Source organism: Embiotoca jacksoni, unplaced genomic scaffold, assembly GCF_022577435.1.
Source record: "Embiotoca jacksoni isolate LCO1_2020_lvr unplaced genomic scaffold, fEmbJac1.0.p SCAF_12, whole genome shotgun sequence".
Lineage (NCBI taxonomy): Eukaryota > Metazoa > Chordata > Actinopteri > Embiotocidae > Embiotoca > Embiotoca jacksoni.
The window spans coordinates 15,989,954-16,008,212 of NW_027185252.1; the positions used below are offsets into that span (position 1 = coordinate 15,989,954).

Sequence of the window (18,259 nt, forward strand, 5' to 3'; positions counted from 1 at the left end):
GAACTGCTGGACAACCTGAGAGGGCCTTTTGTCCCGCCGGGCTGGAAAAACAGCCTCCTCCTCCACCCTCCTGCCAGCAGGCCGCAGTAAATTACTAAATTCTCCAGCTTGTAAAAGTAAGGTAATTAATAAATAATAAAAGCTGTCAGATTGGGCAGACTGTGGCAGATTCTTTCCTAGTGCCATAACACTAGCTCTGTTAACAGGGAGTGTGTGTTTGTATGCACAGCTTCGGCTCAGGGTAATAACTGCGGGGAGTGGATAGTTTGGAGAACTAGTGGAATAACATCTCTAAAATATATGTGTATATATATATATATATATATATATATATAAAAAGAAAAGTTGTGGAGCTGCGCTACAACCTTTGCTGTCTGTCGGGTTTCCAGAGAGCAAATCCCTCTTTTTATTGATTGACTTTCCATGTTGGAATCCCACTCAATATAGTGTGGTGTAAAAGTACAGGGTGAATCAAGGTGGGGAATAAGCACGTTGATTGTAATTCACTTTGACATTTCTAACATAAGAGTTATAGAGAATTGACTTGGCAACAACACTCTATACTACATTTGTTTGGACTGTAATTAATATAAAAGTATGATCAATTCATAAGCGCAGCCATTTTCTGTGGTTTATGAAGGTGTTGTAGAGGTTGACACTAGTCAATGTTTAAAAGACCTTTTCAATTGTTTCACTTTCATACCTGCCCTGGTGAAAATAAAGTCCAGTCAGGATGAGGAGTTGCTGGATGAGGTCTCTAACCTGAGAGAATGAGAATGATTCATCCTGCTGCAGTTAATTTATTCAAGACTGGGCCCTAATTGTTCCCACTCGAACAAACTTGACTTTATTATTTTCCCCTTAGTTGGACTTCTGTGACACCCACTCTTTAGCCCACAATACCACAATTTTATTTTCTTGCCCGTCAAGCTCCTGGTTAACTCGCCTATTGTCTTCCCAGAAGCTTTGAGCCCCCCATTGACTTGTGGCATTCATAAAGAAAAGGGGAAACACATTGTTGATGTGGTGATGGCACATTTTGGTGCCATGCCATTCGATTCTTACTGCTGCTACTACTGAGGAAGTTGGGTCATTTGGTATTAGCGCAGGTATTTATTAATCCATTAAAGTATTACCTTGGGACCGAACCTGGATTACTGTCGGCCTGGCTCTGAGCCAAGCGATAGGAGAAATGTTGTATGCGTGCAAGTTGAATTATCCCCCTAAATCGTACAATCATTAGACAGTATGATGTCCTGGAGGGGAATGGCTTTGTTTGTTTAAGAATGTATGCATTTCCTGTCATACCATGACTGGAAGGGAGCCAGACTTTATCCGTTCCACGTCCAATCATGGTTTCCTGACAGAGTTGAAGAATATACTCGCGATTATTTAGACACATACACACACACACACACACATACAAAAACATGCGTGCATGCGCACACACGCGCACGCACTCTCTCACTCTCTCACTCATGCTTATTGGTCTTAACTGTTGTGCTGAGCCGTGACTCTCAGTTCCTGCACATGTGGCATTCATTTTGAGGAAAACAAACTCTGTTAAATCTGTATTTACTCTTCTTGATGGCCAGGACCTTAACTGAGACACTTAAAAAAAAAAAAAAAAATCTATGGAAAAAGCTGAGAAATGGCAATAAAATGTATCAGTAAAAATGGAAGGAATGAGAGAAGTAACTTTTGCCACAGATTATCTTTAGGCCATTTGCGACATGGTTTCTCATTTTACAGACATATTCAATACAATCATCGAAGTGGCATTATCTTTGTCAACCCAATTCTTATGTCGGATAAACTGAAAAGTATTTTTAAAATTTTGAGCCTTGATTTGTGTCTCGGTTTCTGGAGCTTCTTTACAAAGCCTGAAATAGACAGTGATCAAGTAAGAAGAAGTTCAGCAAAGAACACGAGTATTTGGGTTGTTTTTATTGTATAGAGTGTATACAGGCACCTTGTCGCTCCAATAAGTACAGCAATTTTAGTGAGCAAAGAGCACAATGACGAGAGGTCTAAGTAGCAATTAGGCTTAAGCAGATGTGTGTGTTTATATGTACTGTATGTGCGTGTGTGTTTGAGACGGCTGCTTGCACTCCTAATCGTACGCAGATGAGTGTTTACTATAAGAAAGGGAGAGTTGGAGAGGAAGTGATGGACTCCATGTGTTGGTTCCTGAAAGTACTCTGGATCTGGCTCCATTCGTGTGTGGTTGTATTAGAGACAGAAGGAGACACAAATGTATGATCATATTCACGTGTGACTGTACCTGCATATTCGACTGTACATCCCTGGCAGCGTCTGGCAGCCTCACAGGGCCGTGTTGTCTGCTGTTTGTCAGCAAGGGGTCAACTCTGCTCGGCTCCTGGAGAGCGACCTCATCCAGCCAAACAGGGCTGACGCGCATCAGAGGAGGTCTGGAGCGGTAAACGAGGAGGAGAGGGGCACACGCTTAAAGCTGACACACATCCAAATATGCATGTGCAGTCATTAAAAAAAAGCTCTAATGCATAAATATTCACACACTTATTTGCCTAATCAAATGAGACAGCACTTTACAACAAGATCAGTTTGAAAATCTCCTTTCTACACACACAGCAGCCAGTGTTGTAGCACGGCCTCTATAAATGATGTCATCTAATAACTGCAGCTGTTGTTCTGTTGGTAAACCATTTCGTTTTTTTTTGTGAGTTTTAAACAAAAGTTTCATTTGTGCCCTTCAGCAGTACTGCACGTTGGGAGGCTTTGCTGTTGGTAGTTTGTTGACTGGCAGAGCAGTAGTCACTGCAGAGGGAAGAGTGGAAAATTACCCTGTACTGGCACGGTTGCACAGGTGGGGGACCTGACAAGCATTTTTTTGCATGAGCAAAGATCATGAAGACTGAAGACATCTAGTCGCCACAGTTCCCACTTTGGTCATGGAAAGTAAAAATAGTGCAACGTATTCTTCTGTTTAGTAGGTGGATCGAGTTTCAGTAAATCTAAATTAATTCCAATGAGTTGTATTCCTACAAACAGTTTAAAGTTTCTTCCAGGACCTGATGGAGGCTCAAGGATTTGCATAATAATGGCTTTGATGAGGAGAAGTTAAAATGATACTTGAACAGACAATGAGGCTCGTCAGTCTTATTTGTTCCATGTTTACAACATTTGGTTGATCCCCTCTTCCTCTCTGTTTCTCTTCATCCTTCTGTGAGTGAGTCAAGGGTAAAGGCAGTGTTAAGCATCTTGTTGTAGTATTCAGCACTACAGGGAGCACAATTTGTTGAGAGTTTATAGCTCTCAACAACACCTCTCAGCAAGAAGTGTGTGCACTGTTACATGAATTGTTTTTTAGTTCTGTTCTTTCTGTGTTCTCTACACATAGTCGTCCGTTGAACTCCTCATATAAGACTTTCTTTTTTTTTATGACTGTAACTTAACAAATATTTTATGGATTTAGTCATTTTTCTGATGATAATCCATCCCAAGTGGGCAGGTTTGAAAAGTGGTGAAAACGGTTGTTTCCTTCAAGGAAAGGTATAATAGAAAAGACAGACGACAGTGCATCATCCTGTCGTCCTCTTCTGCCAAAAAACATCCCCCGTGTTGGAGAACGGTGCATTTGTGTCACCAACACACACACACGAGCTGTGGCAGGCAAAAGGAGAAACATTAAATCGTTTGGATGCGTTTAGGCTGCTGGCAGGATTTTGAGTTGCAGTTAAGCCAGGACTGCCCCACCTAGTGAACTATGCCTTCAGCAGTCATAACTATTACTAGCTGTATTACTGTGCACAATACTCTCATACTCACTCACAAACAGAGGATGTTGACGTGTTTGTGGGAATTTCCAGTAACTCCTAGAGAATCTAGGTTTTAATTAAAAGAAAAGACAGATTTCCCTCTCAGTATATGCAGTCCAGAGCTACTACATGTACAGCGGTCGTCAATCAATCAGGACTCTGTGAACAAGTCTTATTGTAAATGTCGGCAACTGTGACAGAAATGAAATAGAGTGGCAGATTTTTTTTTTTTTTACCAAAAAAGGTCATTGGCTTTAATTGACTGTCATTCTGTAGGACGTAATACAGAATTGGATGAGATTGATAAACTGTATAAGTTTGCCAATATACTGGGCAAATACTGACCTTTCAACACTAAGCAGTTACTGTTAAGAAGTATATTACCATCAGTAAGCCCACATATGTCAAACACTAGTTGGAGTCAGGTTTTGAGTGAGAGAAAACAAATGCAAAACAACGAGAAGAAAATATTATTAGCAGAGCTATTGGTTGATAAGGAGTGCCATTAGGTAAAGTCCTTATTTTGTGAGATGTGAAACCCCCTCATTGTTTATTTATCTGTAAACCTCTCTGTCCCTGCTGATGACACTTTGGTGCTATTTTAGATCCATATTTTGCAAATGAATGACACTGGTGGATTAAAGCATTTCTTTGTGAAATATGAACTTGAAACTGCGTTGTGTGCTCATGTGGGGTCGGACAAGACCGAGTAAACTAAATACTGTCCACCACTGCTTCGCTGTGGCCGTTCTGCTTCTCATTATAAAAGGTTTTTGGAAGCATGCTACGTTTGTCCTCCAGCCCTCCAGGTCAGCTCGACTGTGAACACACCGCTCTCAATTGTGCTGCTGAAAAAAAGAAGGAGACCCGGAAATAGTAGAGAGTATGGAAGAAAGATTTCATTTTTCCACATAGAAAGTCCCTCAGTACTTGATATCCAGTGTGAATTTTAAAGTGTGTTGGGACTAGGATAGACTATTTTGACTTTGGCAGTGTTGCTTATTTTAGCTGTCACTGCGTCCTCCCTGGACTCTGGGCTTTAGTTGATAGGGTAAATGTTTTCATTTGTGTAAATACAGTCTTTCTTTCTATGCCCTTCAATGAACAGAAGGCTACATTTGATGTGACACCTGATTGAGGAGAAAACAGGGAGGGATAAACTATACAGGACAGCAAAGGAGACGTGTATGGTTTTCATTTATGCCTTTTCAAAAGAGTTGGTGACCCAGAGAACTAACTGTTTTTCTCTCTGTTTCCCCTCCTCTGCTTCCCTCCACAGTTCCGGAGATTTCTCTGTGATTCACCACTAGAGGTATGTATTTCCTTTGGCCTGTTGACAGTTTAATAAAAGCCTATTTAAATGTCTCTCTTCATCTATATGTGTTACCTGGAACGATTTGACCCAAACAGCAGAAGGTCATCCCTGTGAAATTACTGTCATGGAGATGATGATAATGATTTGAAAAATGTCCAGGTTTCCAGTATTTAGTGCTTCATCAGATATAAGAAGGGATAAAGATCCTCGAGTTTCCCTGGTCCAGCACATACCTACCCACCCACCTTTGCTCTGAGAGCCCTCCAGCTGGATTGAGCGGGGTTAAGGGATTCAGGGAGGGGGTTTTGTTTCATATTGGAGGGGCTTTAATTTAGCCCCGTCTAAGTGAAAGGGGGTGTTGTGGGGGAGAAACGGTGAAATGTGGTGTCCAGATTTTATTGCAATTGTGTTGAACACAAGGTCTTCAGAGCAGTGCTTCCCTCTGCTTTTGACAGCAAAGTGCTCTTCCCTTTGTGTGGCGTTGTGAAAATTACGAGTTGATGCGGTGGTTTTGTGGGCATCAGTTTGGGACGTAGCAGATGGTTAACAAAAAAAGTAATTTTTCAGGCAACATGGAAAATTTAATGCCAGCTTCTGATGCAATAATCAATACAATATTGCTGATAATCTGGTTACTTACAAAAGTTTTAGATGGTTTCATATATCAAGTATTGCTGGCTTCTAGAGGAGGATTCATACTTGAGCGGTGGGTTTCTTTGTTGTCACCGAGTGAGATGTCGGTGCAGCCAGGCATCACCGAGCACTTGGCAGGCCTGGTAAGCTGCAGCCCTCAGAAACACCAGTGGACCTGTCGGGTCAGGACAATTACACCAGCAATTAGACCCAGGATGGGTACTTATAACAGCCACTTTAATAGGATTGAGGTCCAGGAGCACACACAAACTGACTGACACAAACACAGTCACTCTGTTTTGCCCCATGGGCCTCCTCAGGTCTTCACTAATGAACATCATTAGTGTTTATAGGAAACAAGCTTTTATCACCTCGTGAAGGCTGGCGGCCAGGCACACTGAATTACACAGCTCTGCACACATACACACACATGTGCACACACCAACTGTGGCACACTGCCTCACATATTTTTCTGCCTTCAGCGTCCCCTCCTCTCAGACTGGTTTAGGGGGCCATCTTCTTTCACTTGGCCTCATCTTGCGCAACTTGTTTTTTTCTTTCCTGATCTCTGTCTCTGTCGTCTCCTGTCTCTCTTCAAGTGCTCCCCGTTTCACAATTATTATGCATGGTTTTCTGCTCTACCTCTGCATGTTGGCCTCCATCTGTCTCCAATCAGAGTGCTATTAAAATACACGCATACGGACACTCACCACATGAACCTGCAAACTATGTGGTTCATCTGCTCACATTAGCCTGCATTTATATAAATGTATGCAAACAGCATACTTACAAATTCAACTGCAGCTAATTAGGAGCCAGGTTGTTTGTTGTTTGTTGTTGTTGAGAGGATTCACACTGAAACTCACTGGCAATTGACATCATCTGTAACTGATTCCTACACACACAAAAACTAAATACAAACATATTTGTGTTGTCTGAGTAACGGTGCCAGATCGGTGCCTGGAAACATCATAAGCAGCATTCATGCAGGTGTCTGTCACTTCACTTGACTTTGCTGAGGTCTAAGTGCCACGTACTGGAGAAACTCTGGGGTTCATAGGCTGCACGGGGTTCAGCCATCCTTTCACTTTCTCTTGTATATTTTTTTTACAGTTTCCTATTGTGTCTAATGCAAGGGGTAAACACTCATTAATTGTTGGACAATTCATATTTTATAGACCCCAGTCCTTTGCATCTCCTCTGAAAATCTCTCTATCTTTCTCTCTCTGTTCTGCTTATCTTTGTCTTTTACTTCCAAACACACACTCAGCGAAGGAGAATGAGCATTTTCATTATGTAAAGAAACAGACATACACTTCAGCAGGGAATGCACCAGCTGACATGCCATAGCAGGAACACACTAACCCCACTGTATGCTGTATCTCGAGCTGTAGGCCAAAAAACAGAAAAGTCCTCCAGCTGTATGTATTGTAAAACACAAAACTGCTGTCAATAAATTGAACTCCTTTACAACCTGAAAGGAATTACATGTTTGCATGCTGACAATAGTAGGTTCAGCCTGCTTGCAGGACTTGTTGTTTTACAGTGTTGTGTTAATGCATGTTTGTGAGTGAAGGAAGGAGAGAGAGTTTAAAATGTGTTTGTTAGACATCTGTTGTTGGTCAGTGCCAGAATCATAACAGCATCACTGCTATAGTAGGTTGAACAACTCAGTGCTGCAGATTTGCACAGAGTTGAAGTTAAAAACTCATCTGTCACTGATTGACTTCCACATAAAAGCCATCAATAGATGTAATAATGTAACTCATATCTATCACACCTTATGCCTTTAAGCAGTAGCCTTTTGTCCATTCTGTTATTGGAGTTTCAAACAAACTGCTTTCATCAGGTTCTTTTAATTACATTCAATTTTATTTTGATTATAAAACCACCATGTAACATGGTCCCACAACACTTTACAATCACAAAATAACACAGCGAGGAAACAAATAACAAAAATCACATTAAAAACATCGATGTGCAATAAAAAAAAGAAAAGAAAAACCACCCAGGCCTAAACCAACATAACAAAGGGATGGTCCAGAGTCTCCTGAACCTTTTTGTATCAATAAGATTTATCACATAGAAATTACAGTTTAATCACACTGATTGAATTTCGGAAATGTTGTCAGCATTAATGCTTGATTCAGGTGCAACTATATGATAAAATTTAAAAAAAAAAATAAAAAAAAAAATCTTATTTTATTCAACATAATCTAAGTGTTTAACATAGTGGAATTGTTCTACTTTAACACTTAATAGAGGCATTTTATGTACATTAGCCATCTTTAGCAACATATTTCATTTTATATAGGTATATATGATCTTACTATACTGTTGCTACATGTCTAACCTCACTGTGCAAGTGAAGCCTGTTCATTTGTTCCCCTTTTATAGATCATTAGTAGAGACACATCAAGGCTAAGATTAACAATACAGTAAATGCAAACTACTTTAATGAATAACAGAGAAGTATTTAGCTTCTTGTGCTTGATATGTTCCCATAATCCCATTGTTCTGATTCAGCAGAAGTATACCCAAATGTCTCTCTAAGCCGGTCGAAATAAACATGCAGTACTCCACCTCCAGGCTTTATTAAGCATGCTGCTCACTCAGGCCAACATTCAGGCCATATGAGAGCGATTTGGGGCTGCTGCTGAAGCTCTGGGGTGGTTTGAAGGGAATGTTTAGATTGTTGTCACAGTGGCAAGGACACATTCATTAAGCTGTCGTTCGAGGTGGTGCACAGGTCAGTCAGACAAGATCAGCCTTGAACACAGCTTACAAACAAACATACAAACTCAAACTGACATTACTTGTCTTGCACCAGCATTAATACTCGGAAAACTGTGCTCCAGCATGTCCACTTGAGGTGGGGTAAGAAAAATCACCTCGTGCTCTTTCCTTTTACTTACAACTTCTAAATGACAGACGGGGGCCTCTGACAAAGCCTCTAGTGTTTCTGGGGGAACTGGTGCCAAGAAATAACAGGCTGCCTGCTTACACAGACTGACAGTTCGTCCAGCCATGGACACACACACTCACTCGCACACACACTCGCACACACACACACACACACACTCGCACACACACACACACACACACACACACACACACACACACACACACACACACACACACACACACACACACACACACACACACACACACACACACACACAGAGCCTGATCCAGATGTGGTGTCTGTCACCCTTCAACATCCCCAGCTGCCCTGTAAATAAATTTTTCTCCTGGATTTTTTTTTTCGGCCCGTCTTCCATTTGCAGCTAATACTCAATAAACCCTCATCATCTGTATCTCATATCGTATAGCCTCTGATGTAGAGCAGCATTTAGAGAATTTAATCATCCCTGCCTCCCCAACTATCCACACACAAGTACACACAAGAATACATGGACTCTGGTGTACATTGTGTCAAACAGGTATTTAGACCTTGGTGTCCAAAGGCCCGACCTAGAGGGACATAACTTTATTTTTGTTATCAGCTCTACTTAAGAAAACCGTCAGCCATCTGGGGTCACAGAGCTGCAGGGAGTGTGTGTTCATGTGTGTACGTACCTTGTTTCTATTTGGTCAGGTTTAATTTGGTGGGAGTGTGGCCCCAGTGGTGCTCTGGATTAGTGAGCTAGCTCTCTGTGTTGTGATAACTAGCAGCGTCTGCGCTACTTAACTGTGTCCAGATGAATGTTGCTGAAGGACTGGGATCCTGTTACTCGTGCACTGAAGAAACACACACACACACACACACACACACACACACACACACACACACACAAACATAAACCAATACCCTCACTTAATATGACTTTTAACCCCAACCCTGAGCCTCTAGTCTTAATCCTCTGTGATAAAAGCAGTCAAGTGACTTGACTGAAAAACCCAGCATGCGGATCTTTATGAGAAACACAACGTGTGTCAAAAACCGAACCGTTTTATTAATGCGGTAGACTCAAAACACGCGGGTGCTCACCTACACCCACATTCTTTCATGCCACATGGAGAGAGCAGACGCAGACATATGGGAGAAAGCTTGGCAACTCTCCACCACCGCCTGGTGAAATGGATTTTGTTCATGCAGGGTCTTTTATTAAAAAGTCCTCTCCTGGAGTGTTTCTGCGGCCAGTCTCCCCCTCCCCGTCTCCTCCCTCCCCAACCTCGCAGCCCCAACTCCACCCTGCTCCAGCTTTCACTCCACATTTGGGAGCCATTAGCAGGCTGTACGTGAGGCTACTGTACACCCCCTCACATAATGCGTGAGGCCTGGTGGGGAAAAGCAGGGCTTTTTAATACACCATCATACAGGTGTGTCTGTGTGTGTGTATAAGGCAGAGAAAGAGGATCAGGGAAAGAAAGTAAAAACAGTCCTATTAAATACCACCTTCTCATTCCACTGTGATTTATATATTTTACATGCAGACTATATTGCACACAAAAGTCCTACTATTATTTTGACCAGTGACCACCTCTGACTATTTTCTTTCCCCTTTGCTGTCCTCCCAGGCAGAACATTCTCCAGATGGGCCCGATGTGGGCTACGGTTCTTTCCACCAGCAGTATTGGCTGGACGGGCGCATTGTGGCAGTGGGGGTGATTGACATCTTGCCTACCTGTGTGTCCTCCGTCTACCTGTACTACGACCCAGACTTTGCCTCACTGTCTTTGGGCTCCTACTCTGCTCTCAGGTTAGTTTCCCAACAAGTAACATCATCCCTGATCTATTCTTGTGAAAAACCTGCAAGATAATGGTGGAGGTGATTGATAGGCATATTGATATGGCACATCAGGGACAATTCTCATGTTTTTGTTGCTCCCTGACATCATGATGATGCTGCGATCACCCTGTTTTATATAAAACAATCCTGCAGATTTTCTGTCAAATGTTACTTAATGGGACATAATGCAGACTGTGATGTCGAAGGCGCTAAATCCATAGCCATATCCAGATTATTTATCATAATTTTATTGCAGTATGTGTTAAAATGACCAGCATAATGATTTGTGAAAATGCAACATGCAGCTCATTTTAATGTCTCTCAATGTTGAATATTTGCCTCTTGTTCTTCTTTGCCAAATGTCTTTGTTCTTTCTTCCATTCTTCTCCCTTTGCCCTCCTCCAGACCTGCTCTCTCCCTCTTTCTTGATCTTTTCGGCTCCTTCCAGGTTTGATCTTTAGAACCGTATACTATCCTATAAGCGCCATAATGCTTTGGATCAGGAAAAATACCTCTTCCTTCACACTTGATTGGTTGAGGCAGCGCTCTGTTTGTGGTTCAGCTGACGACAGTTCTTTCTTTAAGTATGAAATAAGAGAACACACACGTACTCTGCAGGCGCACATATCTGGCGTTTCCTGTAAAATGTAACCCAATAATGTGAGAAAGGCTTTTTAAAATATTCCTGCACAGATGTGGAAGACTTGAGCGATCCGTGCTTCAAAGTTGGTGTGTACAGGTGTTGGAACGTGAGCTGTGAGTGTTTATTCATGTGTGTATGTGTGCATGTGTAATCACGCGCTAAATCAGGCCAGCAGACAGGCTCTGCTCATACAGAAGGAACACCCTGGCCATCCTAAGCACACAGTCCCCAATCACCTATTATTTCAAGTGTCTGACTCCAAGAGTAACACAGAGGGTTCGGTGTGTGGAGGAGGCCTTGGAGGAGAAAGGAGCCAGCAGGACTAAAATCCTCCCACTTGTTTACAGACACCAGAGCCCAGGGCTTTGATCAGGTCTGGACACTCCCCAGTCTGCTTGGCGGCGCTGACTCTGTCCAAAACTTACTGTATGCAGAGAGAATGCATGTCCCCCCCCTCCCCAACCTTCCTATGCAAATATTCAATACATTAGATGGCATTCTTTCTCCACAGAAAGCCCATTTGCATTTGATTCTTTCTTTTTTGAGCCATGTTCAAGTGCACTCCAGCATTTTTAAAAATCACAGAGGAGTTACATGTGAAGTTTGGAGCAGAACTTTGCTTTTTCTTAGTAAGAAAAAGTCATTAAAAAAATGTTTGCAATTTTGCACAAGTACCTCAGTGGGAGCACTGATTTGTAGGCCATATTTGACCAATCATTATTTTGAAAAACATAGTTTGGATTGTGTTACAGCTCAGATTTATTATGTTTGTTACAAAAACCCAAGTACAGCACTGCGTATAAACTACTGGATATGTGTGATTCAGCAGTGGAAACAGGAGAGGGGGATGTTGAGAAAAATCTTGCAGAAAGTGTAGCTCCTTTTGCCATAGGCCCAGAGGACAGAAGGAGGAGGAGAAGAAAAGAGGCATATAATGAGGTGCCTGAGGCAACTGTGTGTAGGAAACACAGCTGGTGTCCAACCTGGATCACTTTCTTATATGGAGATGTCCTGATTATGTTGTATTGCCCCTGATCCGGAACCAAAATGAATCAGTATTTACTGATGAGGCATCCAATCCAATATTTTTTGTTATACATGTATATACATTTTCGGTACATAATAAAGTGGTAGAATGCAGATGTAGCCTACTGTAAGCATACATTTAAAATGAGAGAAACTATTTAGACCTTGGTAAACTCTAAATATCAGCTTTTAAAATAAATATATTTCAAATATACATGAATTGTTTCTATAATATTTTGTATAATGTGTTTCAACTTTCAGGAAACTGAAACTGAAAAATGTAGAGTTTTGATTTAAAGGAAGAAACAAACAAGGAATTGGAAATAGATTTACATCGTCAGCACTTAGCCATCAAAAGAAGCCTGTCTTGGCCCCATTCTTGGTCCTGCATACTGTTATGGGAAATACCTAGGTGTTTTTTTTATACACACCACATACTTATACTGCTTCAGTTAAATAAGCTTCTGTGTGCTTTCCATCACTAGTAGCTCACTCTGCATTTTACATCTGGCCAATCAACGCTATTCTTGTACTGTTCGGTAATGAAATGTTTCCACATGCATGCAAAGCTGCAGTAAGCACCTCGTGGTATGCACTATTATGGGCCCTTTGTGTCTGGGTGTGTGTGTATGCACATCAGTATGAGGGAAGCTGTGCAGGAGCAGAGGGCTTGATAATTGGCTTGTGCTGGAGTGTCAGATGGCTGAAGAGGGGATAATGGCGGACTCAAGCTGCTGCCAGGGGGGTGGAGGTGGGGGTGTGAAGGCCTCAAGTGAAGGAGGGGTGGGGGGTGGCATGGCTTTTTTGTGAATGGGCCCCTCGCCTCTTTTGACCCCCCTTACCCCCAATTCAGGCCTGCCGGGCCCTTTTGTGGTGAGGGGATGGGAACCCAGGAACCTGGCAGCAAGCGGGTGACCTTCTAGCACCTCGCTCTCGCTGCCTCTCTTCTCTGTCCCTTTCTCTTTCTTGACCCTCCTCTTTTATATTCTCCCCCTGCACTCTCTCTCTCCCTGTTTCTCCCCCTCCCTCGCTCGGCTCGCTTTGTCCTGTGTCTTATTTTTCAGTGCATCTATTTTATTTTAAGGCCTCTTTCTCTGTCTCTTAAGTATTTTAAGAAAGGGAATTCTCCCCCTTCATTTAAGTGGGTGAAACACAGAGCAGTGGAAGGAAGAGTGAAACAAAAAAAGGGGGGAAAAGAGGAGCTGGAATTCAGTTAGGGAATAGTGAAGGAAACAGCAGAAGGAAAGGGGGAAAATAGGCTTTCAGTAAAAGGATGCAATTAAGGAAGAAACTATTGGAGAAAAATAAAGCAGGCAGGACATTTACTGTATTTGAAGACGATGTATAAATCCTCCAAGTTCTAAATCTTTATTTTACACGCTCTCTCCCGCCTCCCTTTTTCAACACCTTCTTTTCTGCTTAAGGCTCAATGCCGATAGAAAGGAGGTAGTTGTTTTTGTGTAATGACATGAGACCAAGAAAAGCTGCCTTTTTGAGTGTGGGTGTTTACTTCCTCAGCCTGGGCACTGCTCTTCTCAGAGCTGCTAGTACCAATTTTATTTCTTAATGTCCTCATTTATATGCTGTTGACAAACTAACCTGTGAAAAAAACACATTTTAAGTTAATTAGTGCACACTTTGATATTAATGTTCTCAATAACTCTCTAATTTGTCTGGCTGGTTGTTTTCACTGATTAAAACCTACAGACCAATCCTGATGTCCTTATTTGGCTGCCCCTTTTGATGGTGCTCATATAGTCTTCACTGCATGTGCATACATCTACAGATAAAAGACAATGCAAACTACTTAACATCAGCTCTCATAAAGCATAATTTTGTTTGGGTAAATTAATTATACAGCACATTATGTAGTTGATTTAACAGATACCGAAATTGCTGGACAAATTGGAAATGTACAACATGTGAAATTTAAAACATGGGGCACTGCAGTGCAGCATCTCCACCCACAAGTGAGTGAAAAACAGAAAGTGGTGCAGGAGTGTGCCATCAGTTTAAGAAACAGTGACACCAAACCTGTCTCTCTGAAAAGGTGTGTTTGTGTGTTTCCTGCCACAGGGAGATCGCTTTCACCAGGCAGATGCACAAACAGTCCCCCAAGCTGTCCTACTACTACCTGGGCTTTTACATTCACTCCTGCCCCAAGATGCGGTATAAGGTATGCTATGTTACTGTATCTCTTATGGACATGTACAACGCATTTCTCATCATTATTACCTGTATATCCTCATACGAATAGCTTGAATGACCCTAATGCTATATTGAACCGAGTTGTGAACCTACATGTTTGATACTTTTAATCGAAAATGTTTTTTTAAGGTGAAATTCATTTTGACAATCAATTTCAGTTCTCAGGATTGTAATTAACAACTCTGAAGTTAGGACTGTAGCACCAAAGAAAGCTATTGCAGCACTCGGTGCTCTTAGTTTTTGTCAAAAATATATTCCTGGTAGTGTAAATGCAATATTACACACACTGTGCCAACTATTGCTATCTTGGAATCCACATCTAGCCCTTAGCTCTGCTGTCCTGGCTCTTACGTAACTTTATGGCAACACAGCTATATTTTTTGTTGCTCTCAGAAATTCAAATTTTTCTGTAAACTATTCAGCAGCCTCAATGATGTTTTTATTTCTATGTTTGTTGATTATATTTTAGTGAAGCTGCAGGATTTTTGCTGTGCTCCCCAAAGGGTACGAGTGATATATCATTTAAATTTGAATACGGGAGCCCATTTCACACAGGATCTCTGTGTACATGCGAGGTCGTCTGTCCTGTACTGCACCGTTATCACGTGTGTGGTAGAGAGATGTAGTTCATCTATTTTGTGGGTACATCATGATGTGTTAGTTTCATGAAATGTATTGATCTCTTTTATTTATATTCTCCCTTTCTTCCTCAATCTACCATCTTCCTGGTGACCAAAGTGGTTTGTTTGTCTTTACATGTATGAAATAATTTGTTATTTTTCCAAAGCACTTTAAATGTTTCAACTTGTTGCTGTAATGTAGATGCAAAGTCCACAACAGGGGTCTACCTATGACTTTAGCTTTCATTTCCATCTGAATTCTAGTACCAGCTTTTATTTATCAGGTACTAGAGTTTGGAATTTGCTATCCATATGTTTTTCCATGTTAGTAACACATATCAGTGATGCTTTTGAGATAACATTAATACAAGTATGCATTATGTACATAGAGTTATTAAACAGCTGATTCACACACGGTATGCAGATTTGATAGAGGGAATTCCAGCACAGATATAGACAGAGTCTGTGAGAGAGGTCTAGGCAGGCAGGAGAGGACGAGGCTGCTGAAGACATTAAAGGTTGAGAGAAAGGTCGCACTGGTGACAGCTGCTGTAACTCAGCAGTGGGAAGAGTGTGGAGCACATTCTCGATATATGCATTTTTACAGTGCAGGTGATGCACCGTAGAAACTTTTACGCATAATGTAGGTGCGCACACGCACATTGCACACATCACACAGGAGCTGCTACTCACAAACATGTTCACATTCACACCAAACACCATCTAAAGATCTATGGCTTCAGGAGGATGGTGAAAGAAAGCATCTTTTCAAAGTCCAGTAGTTTGGCCAAGATTTACCATCCACTCTCTCTTTCTCGCATTCATCTACTAATTCCTCTATTTCTTTGTCATGTCATTCAGATGTTCCCAGAGATTGTTCTTGCCCATGGGAGACTGATGTCTTGTTGAGGATTATGGCAACGTGCCACATCTTTTAAGCCATTTACATCTTGCTTTGGATAGTGCTTTGCCCAATTTATCAGTTTGGAAGTCTGTGTACAGCATGCATGTGAGTGTGTTTGCTCTGTTTGTGTGTGTGCATCTCTGTGTGTGTGTGTGTGTGCGCGTGTGTGTTGAATCCTGATCACAGTGTTTGTCTGAGACCTCTGTTACCACAGCACCTAACCCCTCCTTGCGCTGGTATTTACTACCCCAACCCCCATATCTGCTCTTGTGTGTTTGCCATTGCTGCGTCTTGTTCACAACCTCCCCACTTCTTCCTATTTTGTCCTCGGGGAGAAACACAGAACAAGGGTGAGAAGGTTGCCCAGTTCCCACCTTTGGGCTCTCACAGTCCCACAGAAACACACTTGCGCTCCAACATACTCTCAGGACATGCACAGCGTCTCGCTCTATTGTCAGATTTGCATATGAGCCCGAGTGATTCATTAATGCACGGACATACTGTGGAACCGTTCAAGTCGCTAAGATGGGGAGCCCCTAAACTCCACTGTTATTGTGTTGAAGGTTTACTGGTTTCTGAATCTCAGTCCTGCTTCTTTAAGGACCAAAACACCAGCCCTTGAACCCTGCTGGACACCAATCAAACCCCTTCAACACCACTCCCTCTCTCCACTTTATCCACCTTACCCCCTCCTTTGTCCTCACTACTTCTAAGAACTCTGTACCGACCACTTTCTGATGGGTACATTTAACATTTCTGCTCCTCCATTTGGGTTATTCTGATAAATAGGAAAGTGAATATTAAATTATATTAAATAATATAAAGAAACCAGCCGAACACTAACAAATACTACCAACATGTTCACTCGGCAAAATCACTGAGTGGCTATTATAGTTCGGTTGGGTTTTAATTTTAACAGTTCTCCAATACGGGTGTTGTCATTGAAATATTGTTGTGGTCAGTGAAGGTGTGGTGTATCCAGCAGTCCTTTTTAAATTGCTCTATAATTGTCATTAATGCCACTGTCCTTACCATGTGATGACAACAAGGAACCAACAAGAAGTCAGTTAAAAACTGGGGGAAAAGATGACTTTTTGTTGTTTGTTTCATCATTTTAACCTGGATAGGAAAGGTTTATAGGAAGTCGGACAGTTCTAAGCATGTAAACAGTAAACTTGAGAACTGTGATTCCAATTTCTGTTACCAACGACATGGCCTGAATGTCAGTGGAAGCTAGAAGGCCTTACTTTAATGCAACATGCTGAGAAGAATGTTAAAACAATATGAAACCAGTTTCTTCTCTGAAATTTCACACAAGTGTTCATGCAGTACTCTCATTCCCCGAGGTGCAATACAGCTGCATTGTTTATGTAACAGACACGAGCAGCATTGTGAAAGGCTTTTTATTGTGGATGTATATAGAGTTCATAGACATATTGCAGTTTTTAAGACTGGTGGTAAGGTAACACTTCCTGAAGCCTCTACCTGAGCTGTTGTTTTGTCTGTCTGTCCCCTCCTGCTGCATGAGTGTTAAAGATGTGGCTGTAAAGCTACAAACTTCTGTGTTTCCATTTTGGAGTATTTTTGAGTTCTCAGATTGGGTGAAGAGTCCTTTCTGCCAGGTCACATCTCTGCTCACCCAGGGGAAACAGCTCCATGTGAGTTTGGTTGAAAACTTCTTAGCACTGCCAAAGGACTGGGCATGGTCCTGTCGAGCAGCCTTAAAGGGTCCTAGAAGACTTGGAGTCCAGCCAGGAACAGGGGGCTGCCTGGCCGGTGTCAGACCCTCTTCTTTGTTCTCAAAGCTGGGACGGAGCGTCCCACAGAGTATGGCTGGTTTGGCTGGCGGGTTCAGGACTTGACGTGACATCCTGCCCCTGGCTCCTGTCCCTGGATCTTTGGCCCTCCCTCGCCCTCTCCGGCCGTCTGATGTTGAGCTGTGGAGAGCAGAAGGTGAAGCTGTTGGAGGCTAAATGAGACCAAAGGTCTTGGCCCTTCTGCTACTCTTCTCTTTTCATTAAGCCTCTCGTGTTAAAGCTAGCTGTCATCTGAATGATCAGACTCCCGTGACTGAAGACAGACTGACTGAAGACTTTGTGATTCAGAGAGCTGAATTCTTTAGCTTGATGATATTAGCCTGATATGATAGTCAACATATTTCTAGCTTGTTTGGGTGGATTATGGTCAAATGTGAACAAATGTTGACAGTGTACATCTAGTGTTGCACAAGTGTACTGCAGCCTTCCACGTGTGCCCGGTGACAGGAGAGTGGTGCACACACAGTTAGTGGGGCTTCATTAACAAAGAAGCCTTTCTCTGCATACTCAGTAAAACTCTTTCTTTTTGCAGTATTATTGTACCTGGATGCTGCCATAAC

General features: G+C 42.1%; 1 protein-coding gene across 3 annotated transcripts in view; it reads left to right on the plus strand.

Annotated features, from left to right (window-relative positions):
• Window positions 1-18,259, plus strand: part of LOC138195564 (arginyl-tRNA--protein transferase 1) — a 55,329-nt gene that overhangs the window by 15,970 nt on the left and 21,100 nt on the right. For all 3 annotated transcript variants that reach the window (XM_069145102.1, XM_069145101.1, XM_069145103.1), the window contains 3 exons: window positions 5,080-5,112; window positions 10,270-10,451; window positions 14,227-14,326. In XM_069145102.1, the coding sequence (XP_069001203.1) occupies window positions 5,080-5,112; window positions 10,270-10,451; window positions 14,227-14,326 (315 nt within the window). The remainder of the gene's footprint in view (window positions 1-5,079; window positions 5,113-10,269; window positions 10,452-14,226; window positions 14,327-18,259) is intronic.